We start from the raw sequence: 22,081 nt of genomic DNA on the forward strand, positions 1-22,081 counted from the left end.
ACTAAGCGAAGTTAGAAAGATCAGGTTACTAGATAACGTGAATCGTTAGAATCAGGTCAGTCAGGTAAATTGGAGATCAGATTTGGTAGGGCAGTAGTTCAGATACCTGGGTTGATTATGTAGATTAAGTAGATCAAATAACCCAGCAGAGTTAGGCAAGTGAGATTTGGTAGATTGGCTGAGAAGCAGCAGGTAGTTGAAGTACGTTGAGTCGATTATGTGCATCAGATAGTCGACGCGTTAAATCGACTAGAGCACGCACATAAGGTTCAAGTCTGTTACCGATATATCGTCAAAGAAAAATGACGTCTCAAGAGATGACAAGCGTTAAAGAAAAACGAGACATCGTCTTATTCTTCTTAATAACGCAACTTCTAAATACTTCAACGTTGAAATGTATTGCTTATGGCAACGAATTCCGTGATATTCCAAGACGTAGAATACACATTCGTTCTTCTTCTGCGCGGTTCACTGTGTTAACCACATCGCATGCTTTATGCGGTAGTGGGTACCCGCAACGAAAGGGTTAAACCCAGGCTGACAACGATTCGGCTGGATAACGCTTGAATTTATTCTAATCCACAGAAAACGAGCGTACGATTGGAGGACTACATTCCGAGGTCCGATAGCCTAACGCCGTACGAGGTGTTGGAGAAGTTGGACTGTGGTACAAACGGGCTGGTTACAGACGAATTTGTGAGATACGATCCAAATAAACCGGAAGACTGGCAGCTAGGTGACGTGGGTAACTGCGAACTGAATCGTCATCGACGTCTTTCCATCGAGGTACGATCCAATCGATCATCGATGTATACGCATATTTACGTATAAACATTGTACGAATGTTGTAGAATTTAAAGAGGTATCCTGAATTAGAATGTTCTAAAACAGCGTCTTTTTGTGATTTTTTTTTTACAAGGGAAAGAAAGAAACGAAGTTATTGAATTTTGAGGTATGGTTTTATATATATTGAACGAATACAAAAGTTAGTTCATCGAGAAGAAAAGTATATAATAATTTAATCCTTTTTTGGTTTTTTGTTTCGGTCAAGAATTACGAGGTGGATCTTTCCCGCCGATTGAAAACTACAGCCCACGAAATAGACTTAGAAATCTGTTATAATTCTTTTTTTTGCTTAAAAAAAAATTTGCTTGTGTTCGTTAAATATATATAAAACCATACCTCAAAATTCAATAACTTCATCTCTTTCTTTTCCTTCTAAACAAAATCACAAAGAGACGCTGTTTTAGAATATTCTAATTCAGGACACCCCCTTAATTTAATTTATCGTAATGGGCCGTACTTCCACATATAAACATCCAAAATATTTGTTTTTCACCTTTCACTACAAACAATCGAACAATACAATCGCATGGTACTTTGGTAATAATTTTGAAATGAAACAGCGTGCAGAATTCTTGGAACGTGTAATTTCTTCATCATCTTGCCGAGCCGCATAATCGTATACATAAAAAGCAACTTCAGATCGAAATAACTTAAAGACTTTTCCTCAAAAAGTATCTTATATGTTAAACAAAAAGAGAGAAATCTACGTTTCTTGTTGCAAACATTGCATTAGAATCGTCGACCGGAAGTTAGGGTCCTTGTAAAATAGATACAAGATACAAGAGAAGGATTTCCAGGACATTACGGGACTGAACGACGAGGAGAAGAAACGAGTTCGCGAGGATGACGAGGACGTCGTTGATTTCTCGGCCGGTCGAGAAGACGAAAGAAGATCCCCTTTGGCGAATGTTCCAAGATCTCCGATCTTCTTGGAGAAGCCGGAGGCATTTGGAAAAACAGCGTCCCCAGCGCTCGCCCAGCCGGAGTACATCGAAGTGGATCAAAATAGGTCGGTAGAGATTATCTATGGTCGGTGTTGCGGGGATTAAGTGGGTTTAATCGAGGTGCCCAGATGCCAACCGTTGTAAGTCCATATTCCGTGGTCTTAACATTTTAACCATTGTATAATCTTCGCTCGCCACTTTCCAAACTCACATTATATCTATTCCAGTCGTTTGTTTATATGTTAGTACTTGGAGTATAACTTGCTAGATTTGCAAATATATGGACGTAGTTATAGGAGACGTTGTTAAAGCTATACAGGCGATGATTACAGCGTTGTTACGATATTTGTAGTGTATCACTGTAGAGTGTGACTATTATCAAGGTAATTAAAATCTGCTTTGACTGGTTCAAATGCTTTTATTGGTTGAATTTGTTCAAGTTTGAACAAGAATGGACTTAAAATGGAATTTATATCTTTTCACGTTTCGAGGACAAACTTGATATTTTACATCCGAGGCAATATTTTTGTTTATTAGATTTAAGCATTTAAAATTCTCGTCTACTTGTTAAGGTTTTTATGGTATTAACACAGGATTGTACGTTAAGTGATAAACAAATAGTTTTAAATTCTGTTGCACGAAGTGAAAAATTCACAGAAATGAAATTTTAAAATGAAACTTTAACGCGGGTTATCAACAATCAGGTTTGTCTATGGAAGATTGAAACGAGGCATTTTTTTCTATTAGAAAAAGATATCACATTTTCAATAATACAAATCGTGATACATTTGCGAGAATAATGTTTGTTTGCACTTTTTTTTGCATAGATCTCACTTGAGGTACTTCGATCAACCGAAGCTTACGGATAGCTGCAGAGTTTCATGTGTCCGGGAGTCGTCAGAGTCTAAAGAGCCGTTTTTCCTGGACGAGGCGAAACATCGTTCTGCTTTGGGTAAATAGAAGCGAGAAACAAAACTGTTTCGACCTTTCGTTACTTTCTGCTTTGAGAAATAACCCTGGTAATAATACGACTCACGGTTCAGCACGATATATCAAGCTGTCAATGTTCCTTCCCTTCGTAAATCCTAAAACCTCGTCGAACCTATCAAGTGGAATGCGTGAAATTAAGCTGTTGCGCAACCGTGACGTTTCAGGTCACGATTTCCAAGATTTCGAAGCCATTGTCATTAAGAACCGTATGAAAAATCAATTTTTTTTTATAGAAATATCTCTTAGAAACATTTATAGTCGTCTAAGGTTTTACCTTTTAAAGTCCAAATCTTTCATTTCCATGAAAATTCTAATTAAAAATATCCTAATATCACATTCGAATTCTAAAATCTAGTTATCTACCTAAATCTAGAGATTAAAATTCCATATTTCAAAGACTTCTTGAGCCTAGAAATACTCAAACTTCAAATGTCAGTCACTTCAAACCGAATTGCAAATCTAGCTTCCGCAATCTAAAAGTTTTCAAAACCCAATCTTTCAAGAGCCCAATGATAGCTCAGAATGAAAATCACGTCTCTAAACCTCCAAACCTAATAAAGCATCTAAATTTCAAAACCTAAATGGGATAAAGTTACCTCTAAAGACCCCAATTACCGTGAACGAATCCAGAATTCCATCCGATATCCATCAAATTCTCAAAGAAGAAACACGAACAAATTATCTGAAATCAAAAGACGAAAGTCCAAAGTTTAAACTTCCTGTATTACCTCTACTACTTCGAGAACCTCAAGAAACCCAACAATCAGCACAATTCCAAAACCAGGAATCACACTCGTCCATACCCAGCATTCCTCTTGACCAGCATGATTGAGCAGAAAGGACCCAACTATCTTCGAACGTGACTAACGCGTTAAACGCGCTCCCTCTTAGCAGATACGCTCACTGGGTCCATGGAAGGGAAGCCAGAGACCGATCGATCGGGTCAATCGAGGATGACGTTCGCCAGGAGCTTGTCAAACGAGAGCGAACCGAACGAGAACACCTACGAAGCAAAAGATTTACACAGCCACGCGACCAACCTGATCAGGACCATCTCAGAGGAGTCTTTGCCACGCGAGATGCTGGAGGAAGAGCAGCTGGATGATTTCTTCGATGCCAAGCTGGCTAAAAATGTCCATAATAATCTGAGGAAAAGTCTAGACGACTGGAAGACCAACACACCACCTCCTAGTCCTGAGCCTAAGATCAAATCTGACATTTTAGACGCTGATCACTCGACTTTGTTAAAAGTTCTGAAGGAAGAAATTGCAGAAGAAAGCAACCTAAGTTCAATGACACCAAGCCTGACAGAACTGGAAGCTGCTTTGTCAGACATGTTAGAGAAAGAAGATTCTCAGGAAGCGTCTAAAGAAGAAAATAGATCAAACTTTACCGACGAACAAGTTGTAAAGAAACTAGAGCTTGACGTTCAGAGGGGTTCTGATACTTTTAACGGAAAAATGGATAGTTTGTCGAATGAAAATGGAGGAAGAACGAGTGATTTAAATGTAGTTGACCAAGAGATGAGGAATTCCAATGCCCTTGAAATTCCAGCACCCGCGAAGCAGATTGTAGAAGGGAAAAAGCTAGTCTCAGGAAGGAAGGTTTCATTTTGTTCTTGGGAAGAGTCTGTGGCGAATATGGAGACTCGGCACGAGCAAGAATCTGTTGATTATTCACTGGATCTAGAGAAAAGGAACGTTCCTTGTTTAGACGATGATCGAGGTACAGGCGACAGAGGAGGCATTTTTCTGGATGTTCCGCCAGAGAAGCCGAGCAGATTGAATAGGAGCTTGGATGATCTTCTGGAGAACAGGAACGTTGTTCCTACACCTCCTAGAAGGAGGAACAGGAGTGTTGGTGTGGTCAAGAAGGAGTTTGAAGTGGCGCAAAATGGAACCGTCTCGGAGCATCTCTCGGATGACAGACTCATTTAATCGTTCTAAGTGATGATCTTCTAAGGACATTTCCAGAGGGTGTTGTCACTGTTGGTGGAACTAATGTAGCATGGTTGTAAATTGAAGCATTTAGTGGCGGCATTGATTGATATACAGTGGCTCACTGTAGTATTCGAATACTTGTGGAAATCTTCAATGAATTGTTGTACAGTGTTCAGAATGTTTTGTATTACACATACAATATGCACATAAAAGATTTCTAGAATAAGCGTTCAAACACTTTCACGAGCCATTGTAGATGGAACTAGGTTGGGTCTTACAGAACCATTTTGAATGTTATGGGGGTTTACGTGTGTTCGTAACGAGTATGAGTGAGAAATTACAATCATGACACGCGCAGCGACTGAACATCAATAAATATATTATTTGTGTATATTTTGTTGTATGTACATATTGCTATGGACACAGAATGCGTTTCACAGAGAAGTTGCTATCTGTCGATATTAATTTGATTCGGTAGACAGTCTTTGGCGATATTTTACAGCGAACAGTCTACCAAATGATCGTAGCAAAACGTTAATTATATTAATTTCTTTTTTATCTTTGTTTTTAATTCTCTGTAAATAGACGTGTCTTCCTCAGATTCGAAGGAAACAACTCTCTTAATATATTAACTGTGTACGTGTTCGTGTACAGAATGAACATCCTAAAACGGATAGTACAACTAATCCATAAATAAGACAAGAAGAAACGACGAGTGTTTTCTGTTTGAGACATTCATTTTTGAGAAAATCGAGTTTAAATTTACCAAGCACCTGTACCTTTGGATAAATTCCGCCCGAATAAAGGTGGCACAAACATATAGAAGATTATTCCGCGGACAAACATAAATCAAAACTGTATAACAAATCGATGGAACGTGCAATGATTTCAAATTGGTAAATTTCGACTCTTGACCGATTTTACGACCTGGCTTTATCAGTTCCACCAACAATATACGCAAGAACGGTTGTTCAAATCAAACATTTTCAAAATATGGTTGCAGCTACTGCAAAAAGAGACGAAATGGTGAAGATGGACTTGTCGATTAAGCAAATTGTAATATTCGCGACATGTTCGACGATGTTGACGATTATAAATAGTTTTACGAATTGTTGTTACTGTAACGTGGATCGTAATAAAGATTATGCCGCTCGTTCGATTTATTTCGCGAGTTAATTCGACGGGACTTCCAAAGCGCGACAGAAGATTCTTCCTCCACCGATTTCCTTCCATAGGAAACTTTTTAACGAACTTGCCGCTTTCGAAGAAACGACGTCGTCCTTCGAAAATCGCGAAACTTCGTTCGAAAAGTTTTCGATCAAAGGGATCGCAGATGTTCGCGCCTTATTCTTGTCCGCGACACTCGTCAGATTGTTTGATTTCGATGAACAAGCTGTCGTATCGCTTGGAATTAGATCGTAAAGTTATAGAATTGTTCTAAACACGTTGCTTTGATATGCAAACATTGCAATGTCTTACTTCGTACTAATTATCGTTTTAGCGTGATTTAATGATTTTTGAAGATTTTTATATATTTCGAGATATACAGATTCAGATGCTTTCTTTGTCACTTCTGACGATGCTGAGAAAATACTTCGCGGTTTTATCATTTACTTCACTTTGAAATTGATTATACTTGTTTCTAACATAATTTCGAACAATTAGTGTAGGATCACCGTAGTAATTTTAAGCTTTAGAAAAATCATATCGCAAGTGTACTGATTTCATGGTTTCGATGAAACATTGATGGATAGAGCGTGAAATTGACATACAAAGATAAAGGTTTATTTTTTTAATATAGAAACAGAACCAAATTAAATGAAATTAAATTAACGTTAGAAAATAATTTATAAATTTCGAGTTAGAAAGTAATTTCGATAAAAATCTTTCAAGAGAGGAATTCAGAATTTCGTTGCAATCAGTATATGGAGAGGGATAACACATTTCGTAGTATAGCGGAAAGTTTACACAAAAACATACCAAGCTTGGCGGCAAATTCCATCAGTCGCAAAACTCCATCAACACCGTCGCGCACCCCAAAACGAGTTTTCACGACCAGTCCATCAAAAATTTGCGCCAAACAACAAACGAATTCGAGCTAACATAGATCCCACATTCCGAAACTTCTCGGAACCCAATTGCCACCGTTCAAAAAAAAAAAAAAAAAAAAAAAAAGAAGAAAAGAAAAAAGAGAATCTGTCCCAATTTCTCTCAAACATCAACCTAAAGGACATACAGAAAAGAAAAAAGGAAGGGAAGAAACGTTTCAAAGTTTCTTTTCAAATTACATTAATCGCGTTACTTTATATTTTTCGATGCATAATCGTCCGATTGAAATACATACGCAGACCACAAACTCAAAATACTCTGCAATTTTAACTGATTTACAAACACTCTTCTTCTCCGTCGCCGCTTTGTTTTCGCTTAGAAAGAGAAACTACAGCGATTTGCGAAAATAAAGAGAAAGGAGAAGAATTGGCTGGAATTTTCCTCAGAAATGATCCTACTCCGAAAAATTACAAATTTCACGTAATTCAGAATTTTCTTAGCCTTCGACGTATGATCGCGAGTCACCGAAACAGAAAGCAAACTGAAAGTAATCGATAATTTCTAAACGAATTGCAGATAACTCATCCTCCCAATCCTCGAATATCCTACGGTTATCTGCTGGATCCTCGGAAGTTTGATTTAACGTCGTCACGAAAGGATGGCTGAAAATAATTTCGTCGTCGGGAAGAAAAGAAAGGAGAAAGGAAAAACGTAAGGGAATTCAGCCTGTGGCGTCGATCGAACGATCGGCTGCCGGTTCTGCGGCGTTATCGTCATCAGATACCCGTCGCGAATATATACGAGCCACGAAGGACGAGCACACGGGCTCCGTCGATTCTTCGGGGTCAGCGTTTGGAATTCAGGAAGCAGCTTGTTCCGAAGAAAAAGCGGCACGTGATTGGACCGGCCGGAAGGAGCAAGTTTCTCGCCGGCTCGACGAAAAGGACTGGCTATGCCAGCCCTTCCAGCCCTTCGACCTGATTAATCTCGTTTTCGGGACGAGGCGAGTTAAGTGGTCGTGACACGGGGAAAAGACGACTTTGCTAATTATTCCTGGTGGATAACAGTTCAAGGTTGGTCCAAGGGAATTCTGGATGTTTTGAAGGGGAAAAGGAAAGGTTAAACCGAGCTTCAAGTTTTAGAGATTTGGAACGATGCGAATACGGTTAGCTGTTGGCTATTGTTATTGTTGGTATCTCAAGTCCACGTGAATTGATGAGCTTCGGTTTAATTGTTCGAAGATTGTTTAGGATTTTGTCAAGTACAACTGTTAATGAGTCTCTTTGATACATTTTTCGGTTTGTTTATTAACACATTTCCTACTATCTTCGCCAATCTTCTAGTTTACAACTTCTTAATCAGAGTATCTTGTCTTGAAAGATTCTTTTGTTTTATATGGAAATAATGGATGCACGACTTTGTTTCTTTTATATTATTTTACTGGATTATGTGTAATCCATTTTGTAGTAATAGAACAAAATGTTCTATTCAAATTGTTTTCCTGTAGTAATTTTGTAGTAATAGGACAAAATATTCTATTCAAATTGTTTTTCCTGTAGTAATTCTATAGTAATAGAACAAAATGTTCTATTCAAATTGTTTTTTCTGTAGTAATTTTATAGTAATAAAACAAAATGTTCTATTTAAATTGTTTTCCTGTAGTAATTTTGTAGTAATAGGACAAAATGTTGTATTCAAATTGTTTTAATGAATTATGTATGATCCATTTTGTTCTAGTATACTGTTCTATTTACATTTGACACATTAAGTTTCATGTTTGTATAAACGTTGCCAGATAAAGCAGCTGCGTGCAGACAGAGAGACAGACTTTTGGGACAACCTGATACTTGAAGATTTAAACTCGTTCATTGATATCATTATCCTGTGAAACGACCCGCAAGAAGAAAATGAAAAAAATGAATACAACGATCACGTCGACGAGTGAAACGTCATTCCAATAAAAGAGAACATCGATTCGTTTGAACAAAATAAGCGGCAGAATACGAGTTAAATGGCACACAAATATCAATATAAAAATCAAATGTAAAATTCGTTAAAAATTTTCAACAATTGTGCGACCTCCGCAAAACCAATCTTCCGCAAACGAAATAAAAAATACCTAAACAAACCAGTCGGCGCAAAAACGTTGGCGAATTCAGTTTGGTTAAATAACCAACACGGTATTTGAAATAACAAAAGTATTTAATAAAAACGAACGATGCAACCAGGATGGAAGAATATCACCAAGAACTGAGAGTCTGTCAACGCACATCGATTGGCATCGTTATTTCCGGTTATCGACCACCAGGTTTCAACTTACCTATTACTTTTTTAATTATCTCCAAGTTATCGTTATGCGTTCAACGGGACCATCTTAATCGGTTTAAGGATAGCCCAGAGGAAACGAACGAAGCAACGGACGCAACCGAAATTACGACGATCGATCAGCTCCGTGGAAGTTGCTTCTGGTCTAATTATTTCGTGTTTCATTAAACCAGACCTCTTCCAGGCCCGATCGAAACTTTCTAGATTACAACGATGCCTCGACTGGCCACCCTTACCCGAGCTCTCGATGACTTGCACGACTTCCCTGACTTGCAAGGATCTTGTCCCACTTACCAACTTCCCTCGAATCTTCGTCTCCTTTCCTCGTGCGGACGTTCACATGAGTAAACGATGAAATCAGTTTTCTCCGCTTTCAGCGGTTCCGCTGAATTGTTGCTATTTTCTAAATATGTGAAACTGAAGCTTTTCTGTACTACCTTTTTCGAGGATAATTTTGTCGTGAATTTTTCATTGCTTCAGAAGCGAATGTGTCGGTGAAATCGTTAGTTTCACGGCTAGAAGAATTTATACGCGTTTACTTAGAGAAACTTAACACTACGTTGACTGTCACGATGGTCACCGATGACCCGTGTTTCATTCAATTCTCTAGGATAATCAAAAGGAGATGAATTTCATGGATTAGAGAAGTTTCAAGTATGCGAATGACTTTGGTAGATGACACACTGTCAGGAGCAAACAAGTGGGAAAATACGTTTCAAATTGAACGTTCCAGTGTAATATATTTTCGTGTATCGCAGGATAAAGCATAAAATTTGCCTGGCGGTCAACGTGTTAAAAAAAGGGAAAAGTAATTCGCGTAACGTAAAATCGTCACAACCCGGTGACTTTCATTCTTCCATTCTTTACATCTCAATTTCGCTTTTGTTTCAACCGAAAGAACAGCTTCAAATATTTGTGAAAAATCTTGGACGTAAAATTCAGACGAGAGACACGCGCATCGATGACGACTGTTTCTCGTCTTTCTCAAAGTTAACGAAATTTTCCGAGCGAAAGATACGACTGGATGGAAAGCGACCCAAACAACGTAGCAGCGTCGAACAGCTTGGAAACGATTTCTTAAACGCTGCGCACCATTCGTATCTGCAAGAGTTGGCAAGCGATAACCGAGTCAGCTTACAAATTTCCGCAATGGCTCCAATCCCTTATTAATCACCAGCGATCCCCTATCCCGTACAATTACAAAACATTTTCCAAGTTGCTGCTGTTCGATCCGCGCTGCATTCTCTGGAACGCGCTCCACTTCCAATCTAACTCAACCCTCTTTGCTCCAACTTTACGCTTCCAACTTCCGCTCGAACGTTCCGCTTTAGCAAACGAGAAAAGGATAACAAGTAGCAAAGACTATGCGATGGAAGGGGTGAGCCTGGTTTCTTCGAGCCTTCGGTGGCAGTTTCTTGGCCTCGGGTCGAATTTCCAGGCGAGCAATAAAATAAATCCTACGATAGGCTTGCGTGAGTGAGGAGCGGAAACGGAATCGCGGCCGCCGCTCGTTTAAATATCGTCTTAATCTGGCGAGCCGGGGCCCTAAGCCCGTGGCCTCTTAATTCCGACCGCGTAAACTTCCAGTCCAAACCTGACAAATCGTCCAACCGCGGATTATCCGTCGACGAAAAACTAATTAAGCCACGGAATACCACGAAACGAGGCTCGTGCTCGTCGAGTTATTCGCGCCGGTGTCCCGCGAGCGCAACTTTCTTCGTTTCGCGTTGCTTCGCCCGTGAAATCGCGATCGGCGGTGTGCTATGTATAGAATCCTTCAGAAGTATCGTCAAACTATGTGCAACGCGCGGTATTGACGATGAAAAAATTGCTACAGCGCGTTTGACAAATAATAATAAAAATGAGATACATATATTTCATGTTGTATGGATCATTCTTCTCAAAGAAACGAAAGCAAGAGAAGATACAGATTTTAAAGTTGAAAGAAATTGAACGGCGGTAAAGATACTTTGTGAAATTGATACCGTCTGGCTTCTAAGAAACAATTTTATCGTCTCATGATGTTCTACTATGATTGCAACAATCTCGTAAATAGACAGATAGAGAGATAAAGTGGTTTAAAGGTAATTCATTTCTCTATATTTGTATTAAATATCTTTCGCTTCATGTTCTTCACGATCCTCTATACTCTGACAACTCTGCTTAGTACAATTATGGTAGTTTTTATGCCGCTCATATTTACGCTTCCCTTTGCCACTGTAAATAAGTTCACTGATTTCCCAACTTCTATTCCAAATCCATGTCGTTTTACACATCTTAATTTAATACATCTAATATTCCTGCATATTACTCGCGCTTAGTCTAAATTCCAGGCAACATCGTTCCAGCAATCGTAAATGATAACGTTATTTCGAATAATATATTTTTGAGGGATGGTGCGTTTATGCGAACCCGAAGACGGAGTTCTTTTGCAGATTCAGAGTAGCTGGAGTACGCCGATGGAAATCTCTCTTGCCGTAATTTTACATTTCTATCTTTTTATGAATAAAGCAACGTTATGATCAAAGTAACGAAATATCAGAATATCTGGATACTTTCGAGGGTTAGTGTATCGATTTCTCGAGTCTTCAGACTAGCAGGAAAAAGCGAAATCGTTCCGTTTCTATCCGCCTATCTAAATAGTTGCACGACTCCATAAATTCACCTGCTTAATTCCGACTCGCGCTGCCACCCTTCCATTCCCGAACCTCGCAAGGGGTTGTTCGAGCCGCGGGATTCTGAGTATCAGAAACACACGACCCTGGAGACAGGTAGCGAAGGAAAATGCAAAGGACGAAGAAGGGTGTCGGAGTACGATTGTATGGGCAACTTCTTCGTGGCTGGATTAACGCTCTTAATCCGGATCTCTGTGTTTAGGGATGAGTTTACTGGAAATATGGCTGGCGAGAGGGTGGTTACGAACGATCGGATTAGTTTTTGGCAGACTTTTGTTTCGATTAATCCTCTTACGGTCGAATGTTTACATTTCTATTGAGATATGTATGATTTTGTGTGCTAGACTAGGTTGGCCGCGTAGTAGTGACACACGTGAATATGTGAATATGAGTATGTGGAAGTATGTGTGTGCGCGACGTCTCGAAAAACAGATGAATATAACTGTTCCGTTGGCAGTGTGGTATACAAGATGGTGAAACGAAGAAATTGCTGAGATGCGTGCAAATGTATATCGACGAAGATCCTGGAAATCGTTTATTAAATAAATCTTAAACTATTTTATTATGAATTCTACGTATAACCTTAGTGTTCCTTTACTTTTATTTTGGCAATTAAGATCCACAATTCTCAACAATTTCAATGTTATTCATTGAATTTTAATAGGCAAAAGATATCTGTCGTTTCGTAGGAAGTTGCTTAAAAATGAAACGAAGAAATCGTTAGGAAAGAATAATTTTATTTTTATATTTCCAACTGACTTGAAGTATTTTTTACTCCTACGTCTTTCGGTGTCTCTTCTCACCATTCTGCCGCTATCCTGTCAAAAGAATGCTTTCTATCGATAAATAGCCGAGAACCGATTTATCCTTTTTCTCTATCTTGTCAAAAATAAATCCTCTTTACTCGCTAATTGTCCAATTTGCTTACTCCAACAAAGGCTTCTAACGACATTCTTTAAACTCTGTATTTTGTCCAAATAATAAGATAACAAGATTTCGAGGAGCACAGGGAAATTCCGCATTTATCGAAGGTTCTGCTGCATATTGCAAAAAGGGGAGAAAAGAAAAAACGGAGAAGAAAGGAAATTTGATTCACCCTCTTTCACGACATTAATAGGAGTGTCACGTACAGACCCTATCTATAATCTGGTCGCGCTAATTTCAGAGAATATCGAGAACGACGGATTTTTTAAGAGTTTACCAATGACCACGATGCCTCCATCCCGAAACTTCCACTTTTCCAACTAAAATTCATTTCACCTTTATCTTTCTACCATTGCGACAGACATGCGTCACAGAAGAAGAAGTGGCCGGTCATATATGACCAACGTGGCAGTCAAAGTGTTAATATGAACTATTTTAACACTTTAACCTCCTTGGTGCCGGCTCTGTTTCGGTTGAGACTCTCCAATACCATTCTTTTCGTTCATCGCGAACGGTAAGTTTTTCAAATTGGTATAAAACTGTGGGAACTTACGAAGCAAGGCAACTGACGCAACTGACCAAGGTACCTTAGTACTTGTTAGAATTTAATCTTGGAATTAGGATTAGTAATCTGTGGAAGACACAATGTTTGTGTTGAAATAATACAATGTGATATTTATTAAACAATTATTTCAAGAGTTATAAATGTGCGTTCTGGAATGTAGACAGTTGGCTAGTTATTCACAGACTGACTGGCTTAGTGACCCATGGCCCTTGAAAAGGTTTAGAGCCCCACTCTCTATGCAGTAATGAGTGTGACCTGTGTGGGTGTCTGTGTGGCGTCACATGTGGCACAGAACCTTCTAGTAGCTTCTATCCATATCCTCACGTTTCTTCCGGCGTTTTTTGAAAAAGCATGCACGTGCTAACTGCCGTGGTGCATCTCACGAACGCACGCTAGTGGGGATGGCGCTGGGCAACGAACGGAAGAATCCGTACGATCAAACGCCTTATCTGCATGCGATTGATATCGTTGTATTTCAACAGTACTAAATAACAAATTACTGCTCAAATAATGAGGAAGATTGTTGGCGAGAAAAAGCTGATTAATAGGCTATCGGTCGGTAAAGTGTTAATTGTTGACTCGAGTTAACTCGAGTTTTCATGGCCAAACTGGCCACTGTTGGAGATCATACAGTGCAATTGTTGGTCGACATACCTCAAGCTGTGTCTCTCGCTTATAAGACCCGTCAAATTGCGTCCTTTGTTGTAAACAAAATTTCCACGTACCAATGAAGAATCTTTCAATGAATTATACGCAGATGTTTTATCTGATTGTCCGAGTGATTGTGAATCAAATTGTGGTGACTTGGAAAATGATACTGTATGAGAAGATAGTGAATCTGATATTAGGTCACCAAAATATCAAAAGAGGAATATAATAGAATTAGATAGTGACGACGAATTGGAAGAAGAGTGGATATGACACCAAACATACAGAATTATTTAAAATCCGACTAGAGCGTGCGGAGTATGCTCTTCAAAAGGAAAACACAGCGAAATATTTGCAAAAGCTGTTGTGTACCATTATACGTAGATTATACTTCCACATCCAATTACGAAATAATAGCCGATGACGTGAGATAAATTCTCAATAAAATTGCCGGTTAACAATGTGTTAATTATTTCGTTCCTTGAGAACCTCAAAATATATCATTCGATAAAAATAAAAAACATGTAACTAAGTGTACAATTTAAAGATTCAAGAATTTATATTTAAAATATAACATACTATAATACGTAATATGTGCAATATATGTATTGTAAACTGGTGTTTATAAATAGCAGCGAGTATTAGTACGAGTATCTTATTGTGATTCAAAGCGTGAAAGTTTGAATATCCCTTTGCGAGCGACTAAACGCTCCATGTAATGGAGGTAATTCCATTTACGTCCGACAGTTAAGCGCAAGAAAATGATGGAAGATAAAGGAAACTCGACGATACAACCGATTCGTTCTATCCGTTGTGCGGCGTTTTAAATCTTCGCGGGCTCGCGTTCGCGAAATTTACGAGTCCTTAAGCGAACCGTGAGAGTGTAATTCAAGTTCGGGATCGCCTGCATGCCGCTGGCAATGAGAAAGAAGATCCAAAGAGGCTTCTCTAGTATCGAACTGCTCGTAAAAGAGCTTTCACGCGATCAGACTTTCGCAATGAAAGTTCGCCACGTTCAATCGATCCACCGTTGAATCATTGCCCATCGCCTTTAAGGTTCGTAAATGCACCTTTAGGATAACGCCGTTCGACCTCGTATAATAAAAATCGATTAGGCGAAAATTTTGACAGAATTGTACAAGCTATAATATCTTAAATCCTTGGTATTGTTTTAAAAACATGTAGAGAGTCATTTCTAAAAGTCGAATTATTTAGAAAATAATTATTAATTATTTAATAATTTTTAATTTGAAGTTTAATTTGCGTAAAATAATCATAGATTTCTATAATTTCGATATACCTGATACGTATAATTATTTCCAAATGTAAACTCCTAGAAAACAATGAGAATATTTCTATCAAAGAAAATTTCCTCTGCCTTCATACGATTCATTAAACCAAAAAGATAAAATCGTACACGTAATATTAATATTCTAAATTTGCAAACTCTGGAAAAACAACATTTTATGTATAACCTGATACTATCGTACAACTTTCATATTGAAATTCTTCAAGGCTGTATATTGAAGAAAAAGGCCAAGTATGTTAAGCATTTGCTTTATAAGAGGAGTAGTTCCAAACCAGCGAATGAATGAAAAGAAATTATCAATAATTTTACATAGTAGAATACAAAGTTAGTTCTTATGGGTTCTCTCGATGAAAGAAGAGGACGCGAAAAAATATTTCCTTATTAATTACTCATCGAAGGGAAAACTTCTTCTCTTTCGAAGAATTAAAGGAACGTATCAGAGAATCAGCAAATCCACGAACATCCACGAGAGCAAGAAAATGATAAGAGAAACGAGGAAAATGCGAAAGAAGATGCACGACAGAGCCAGCAAACTATCGCGAGTCGAAGCAGTTATGATTTTTCTCTCGTTTCTTTCTCGCTTCTTTCTCACTTCTTTCCACCTTCCTTTCTGACTTTTCCATTCTGTTTCTCTCTTCTTCTTTGATACAGTTGCGAATCTCGCACGAATCGGTGCAACAGCCACCCTTAGGATTTTCCTGTGACGCGATTGTGGCATTAAGAAGGCTAGCGACGAAACTTTCATGGCGACTGATGTCGACTTGTGGATGTTGGTTCGTAGCTGTCAAGGGTAGCTTGCCTTTCCGGGACGTTTCAAAGGCCGATTTGTGGGTGCATCTTTAATTGGCAATTGGGAGAAGCCTGGGGGTCGGGCTAGAAGCCACGTCGATGGCTCGCCTTCTAACGAGCACCGATAAGATTTCTCCTTCTTTTCATTCTTCCTCTCTTTCTCCTCTGACGTTAAATACGTTGCTTATTAAATCGCGGTACGCTTTCGCGGTGAATCAATTAGGGGAATCACTTGCAACGTCGACCACGAGAATCGCGACGATGAATAAAAGGGAAGAGAACTAGACGACGTACCGCGCAAGTGGTTAAATAAATTGAAAATGTAGTCGGATGATTGACTGAGGCAAAGCGGAAATTCGTTATCGGAGAACCTTTTAATTACACGACGTAGATGTATAGTAGGGGCATATGCGGCTAATATACATGTTGAGAATTTTGGATCTTAATTGCCGAAATAATGGTATAGGAACACTAAGTTTACACTTGGAATTTATATTAAAATAGTTATATATTTATTTGATAAACGATTTCAAAGATATTCATCGATACACACTTGCACGCGTCTCAGCTTCTCCCATACCAGACTGTTAACTGAACAGTTTACATTCTTATATTCATATTCATATAAGACTTACTCACTTATATTCATATACATGTATCGCTACTATACAGCTAATCTAGTCTAGCACATAAAATTATGCATATCTCAATAATACATAGGAACGTTAAAAAGTTAGATTGCCTCTATTATTTACTTCTTTCTATTTCTTTTTGCTTCTGTTTAGATTGCTTTTAATATTTATGGCTTGCTTGCGAGTAACAAATACGAATTTACCATTTTATTATTCTTGACTTTAGGAGATTTATCACAGCATTGGCGGCGTTATTCCACAAATTTATTCATTATTCTATTTTAATTATTCACTCATCCATTTGTTGTCTATTCGTTCATTCGCTGTTCAACATCAATTTGTCGTTCGTTTACCAGTTCGTTCGTTATTCCATTTCCATTTCTTATTCGTTTATTCGTTCGTAACTTCAATTTCTATCCGCTGTCCTTAAATAACAAGTAATTAGTATAACGCAAGCAACAAATATATCGAACGAATGAACCGAGCTTATTCCAACGAATTTCGTTCGGTATTGATTTTTCTATTTTATTATTCTTGACTTTAGGAAATTTAGCATCGGGCGCGTTATTCCACAAATTTATTCATTATTCAATTTTAATTATTCCCTTGTCCATTTGTTATTTATTCGTTCATCCGTTATTCAATATCAATTCCTCGTTCATTCACCAGTTCCTTCGTTATTCCATTTCCATTCCTTATTCGTTTATCCGTTCGTAACTTCGGTTTCTTTCTATAGTCCTCAAACAACAAGTAATTACCATATTCGTTATTCGAGATGTTATACGACGAATTATTGTCTATCGAAGAGTTAGTTATCATTTTGTCTATCGAAGAGTTAGTTACCATTTTGTCAACCGAAGAATTTTATATCCGTCAGTCTGTCAGTCAATTGTCAATATCGAAATCGAGTAAGAGGACGTGGCAAGGGGGTGCAACAGAGGATAATTCATAAGAGGTTCCTGGAGCACTCCTGTCATACGCGTAGGATGGTCATCGTGGAGTTTTAGTCGGTAAGAGTCCGACACTACTCTGCTGTTACCGATTATTAGCAGCAGCGGAGTGTCCATGAGGATTTCTTCACGTGCAAAAAAAAAAAAAAAAGTCGCGCATCTCACGATTGTCATCACGAAATTAAGACATTTTCGAATCTAAAAAATTTATCAATCATAGTAAAGTACAATTGACGTTGATATAAAAGTACACGGCAGGATGGAATGTATTCAAGCTCTTTTCTCACGTAACAAACCATTTTCCAAACTTTCCAACGATAATGTATACGTCGGATGTTCGGGCACTCTCGTTTCTTTTTTTCCTTTTGATAGCAAAATTTACAATACGAATATTTCACCATCACACCAACGCAATTGTTTTCACGTTTTTATGAGCGAGCTAGCACGCCGATTCTGGCAGGTTCGAGTTTAATGAAAGGCCTCGACGACCGATTTTCCCCTGCTTCGTCGTGTATACCGGTTGCAAGCCGCGTGTATCTCGGTGCAGCTTTGTTTCAATCGCACGGCTATCATTAATTATACCCCATGCGACGCAAGTATTCGTATCGTCGCTGGAGGGTGGAAAAGGGGCGAATAACGCGTCGTCAAATTTTAGGCGTCTGCTTTTGAACCGCTGCCACTCCACTACTTTGCTTCGAAAATATTGGCTTGGCAACTAAGTGATTGCGGATTTTGTCAATACCACCTAATGACAAAAGCCGCAATCACATAGTTGCGAACCCAATATCAAACGAATACGTATTTCCAGTTCGTTTAATTCTACCGATTGTTTTTATTTTTTTTTGTCGATTGAAAATTCAATCTGTTCGAGTAAAAAGATTTCAGAGTGCAGAAAGAAAGAAAGAAAGAAAAAGCAGAGAATATCGAATACAGAAGACAAGAGAGAGATGTTATTTTGAGAGTGCAATTAGAATAGGATCATCCATGATCAGACACGCGTGGCGGGTAATGAATTACAACTGGCATATTCCAGTTATTGGGCAGACTGATCACTTCGACAGATTCTTCGGATCTTAGTTACTGAATTTTCAATTATATAGATTCTGTATTATCGATTTTGAAATTTAAATAAGATGCCAGGTTCCCACTGCAACGACCATCGTCCTTGAATTTCCACTTTCACAGACACCAAGAGAATGCTTGCCAAGTTTCTAAATTACCTAATCCAATTAAAACAGCCGGTTCGCGCTACCGAACACCAGTTTTCCTCTGGCGGACTACAAATTAGAAGCTACGGAAAGTACTTCCGATATGTACAGGTGTTTTAATAAAGGAAAAAGCAAAGGTGTTTTAATAAAGCAAAGGAATCAAATGGAACGAGGAACGTGTGCGTTCAAATAATACAATTCGAATGATACAAGAGATCGAACAACATCCAAAGTAATGTAACAAAACGAAAAAGAAGGAATCGAGTAATTAACCAACCAACGAACTCGAATACAACGTGCGATACTAACGAGTGGCAGAGAATGAGAGAAAATAGGAGTAAAATTAATCAGGGCGTAATACGCGCTTAACAGCCACGCGATCGATCGGTGGAAATTGAAAAGTGGGACAGGAACGCGTTTCCCGTCTGCGTAAACTTGCGTAGCTCGACGAACAGGCCCAGTTTAAATTATTTCCTGACTCCTCGTATTTTCTCCTCTCTCACTTTGCTTGTCTTCATTTTTCTGACCGTGAAATTTATTAACGTCTCGTTTCTTTCAATTCCCTGCAACATATTTTTACGATCGTCTTCTGTAATACTCTTTAATATACGATATCGGTACATCGATAACTATAGCTGTACACTCAACATATACAATTCTAGCTATAGTGTATACACTCATAGATCGTAAATTGCAATTTTATTCGTCTTGCGTTGCAAATTATTCACCGCAGCCTGCAGAAGATTTCTTCGAATTTAATTCTACGCGTAATACGCCCTTGACGCGATCGATCAGAAATGACAAGTGGGACATGAAAACGCATTTCCTTTCGGCGTAAGCTTGTGCAGCTTGGCAAACAAGGCCAGCTGAAACCTCCACCGCTGGCAAATTCACGCTCAACAGGACCCTGTTAGCAAATAATGTCGTACGATATTAGTTTGCGATCGGCCACGGTGTGTCGGTCAGTGTGTTTCACGTTTCGTTTATCCCGGTGGCACTAGCACACCGATTCAGCATTAATCTTTGCCTGTGGTGATTGCACGCGTGTCTATATGCGCTTGTGCAAGAGGCTGGCGTTAATACAGAAAAACAAGGAACATCGATATCAACGCTGTGAATGAAAAGCAACCATCGTATAGTTTGCATAGCGTTTAACGAGAAATCGGTTTTCCACGCGGCAAGCTAATGAAAATTCGCGTTAACGACACGCCGATCAACTAATCGAGTCGTTTCTTCCTTCTTCCTCCTTTCCTTTCGATCATTTCGAGCTCGACGAGCGGATGGATCAAAGACTGGATGGACAAAATTAGAGAACGTTAATCGCTTATTTTTTAGAGCTGTTTTTCAGTTGCTTTGAAATCGACTGCCACGGACTAACAAGTAGATTGTAGATGTTCAGGAAGTTATGGAGAATTTTAATAGGAACGTGTGTGTAAAATTTATCTATTATTGCAGCTCTTTGACGATTGACTTGTGATTAATTGGAATGGATCAATGAGGAAGTTACAGAAAATTTTCGTTACGATATTTACAAATTAAGATCTGCTTGTCAATTAGATATTCGTTACATTCACTGTGATATTTGGAAAGCGAAACGTGTCTTTGTCTAAGTCATATTTCTGTACTTGCGTTCATAGAAGATGAATTTTCATACACGTTCACGGTCGATTGATAATTGATAAAGGAGTCGTTGACAGTTTTATTTTTCTTGGAGAAGTTTACGAAGACCAAGAAAATTTCTTTAAGACAATAGTTAAATAGGATTTAAGATAGATTATGATATTGTTGCCGCGATAAATTGAAATTATTTGTTAAAGAAAGTCGAGAAAATCCTAATTCTGACAATGAAAATCTGCTGAGAATTGTAGATTTTAATCGCCGAAATAAAAGTAAAAGAGCACTTAGATTACACTTAGAATTTGTATTAAAATAGTTTCAGATTTATTTAATAAACGATTTCCAGGATCTTCGTCGATACACATTTGCACGCATCTCACCGCTCTCTTTGTCTCACCATTTTCTACATCACACTGCCAACGGAACAGTTGCATTCATCTGTTTTTCGAGACGTTGTGCACACATATACTTCCACATACTCATATTCACATACGTGTGTCACTACTACGCGGCCAATCTAGTCTAGCACACAAAATTATACATATAAAATCATTTGGTACAATTTATTAAACATTGAAATTTTGAACTCTCTACATTCTCAGACATATATTTTACGTATTGGGCGGTGTTCTTTACTGTTGCACCGACTTTTATTAGTGTGTAGGGGTTCGTTGGTTATTAATTGCTACAAGGAATTCATGTGATTTATCGCGTATAAAGTTAGAATCTCTCTCCCTTTTTATGGGTTGGTAAACTTGGGTTGGGCTGTTGGTTATCGTGAAAACGTAGCGGCAACAGTCGACGTCGAAAGCCATCGTGGCAACTAATTTTACGCTATATCGGCTCATCGGTGTACTGGGTGTCTTTCAGTATAATTCTTTATTCGCCAACAGAATAGTTTAATCGTCAAGTACGTTGTAATTTAATATACGATACTAAACCTGTACTTCGTTTTATTCTTCCCAATAAAAAGAAAAAAAAAAGTAATCTTTTACTTCTTGCGTCATGGTGTTTCGTTCACAATGATCCGAGTATAATTATTTTACGAAGAAACGATAAAAGAAAGAAGATCGTTTGGAATATTGTAAGATATTTATAAAATATCAGCCACGATAAATAGAGTTGGAACGTTTGCACTTGATAGACACGAAAAATATACCACTTTTCAAGATTATCTTACGATTAATAAAATTATCTAAACAATATCTATTCGATTGCAAACTATTTTTCTATCGTTCCGGGACACCGTGTACATAGAGACCGCGTAGCTGTCTGCATCGGTCGTAAAATAGTCGGATAAATATCGCGATAAATTTTGATACGACGTATATTTTTATTCGCGTCGATCGTAAATTTATTTTGCAAGCGCGACGCGCAATCGGAATGCCGTTTAAATATGTTTTATGAAAGTGTCGATTACTCCGCCGAGTATTCGCCCAATGAATCATTATATTCCTCTTCATCATTCTTATTCTACTTAACAAAGCGGCAAGGATTTTCCTTTTGATAGTAATAAATCTCAATGGTATAATACAGTTCAATTTATTGCGATGTTTTTCTGTCGCAGATTTTTCGACACCACGCGGTTAATATTTCATCGAGCTCGAAAAAGACGTTCTTTCACTTTTCCTTCTTTTTTCAGTGCGATATGTATAAAAGAAGATTCGATT

At 38.3% G+C, this 22,081-nt stretch overlaps 1 protein-coding gene across 6 annotated transcripts in view; it reads left to right on the forward strand.

Moving 5' to 3' along the window:
- LOC117153268 (uncharacterized) overlaps positions 1 to 5,883 on the forward strand; it is a 47,408-nt gene extending 41,525 nt beyond the window's left edge. For 5 of the 6 annotated variants that reach the window (XM_076619296.1, XM_076619288.1, XM_076619302.1 and 2 more), the window contains 4 exons: positions 586 to 786; positions 1,644 to 1,855; positions 2,618 to 2,742; positions 3,672 to 5,883. In XM_076619296.1, coding sequence (XP_076475411.1) covers positions 586 to 786; positions 1,644 to 1,855; positions 2,618 to 2,742; positions 3,672 to 4,717 — 1,584 coding nt within the window. In that variant the 3' untranslated portion in view covers positions 4,718 to 5,883. The remainder of the gene's footprint in view (positions 1 to 585; positions 787 to 1,643; positions 1,856 to 2,617; positions 2,743 to 3,671) is intronic. The other variant, XM_033327157.2, reaches the window with a different exon arrangement.
- Positions 5,884 to 22,081: the final 16,198 nt, after the last annotated feature.

Source organism: Bombus vancouverensis, chromosome 1 (assembly GCF_051014615.1).
Source record: "Bombus vancouverensis nearcticus chromosome 1, iyBomVanc1_principal, whole genome shotgun sequence".
NCBI lineage: Eukaryota > Metazoa > Arthropoda > Insecta > Hymenoptera > Apidae > Bombus > Bombus vancouverensis.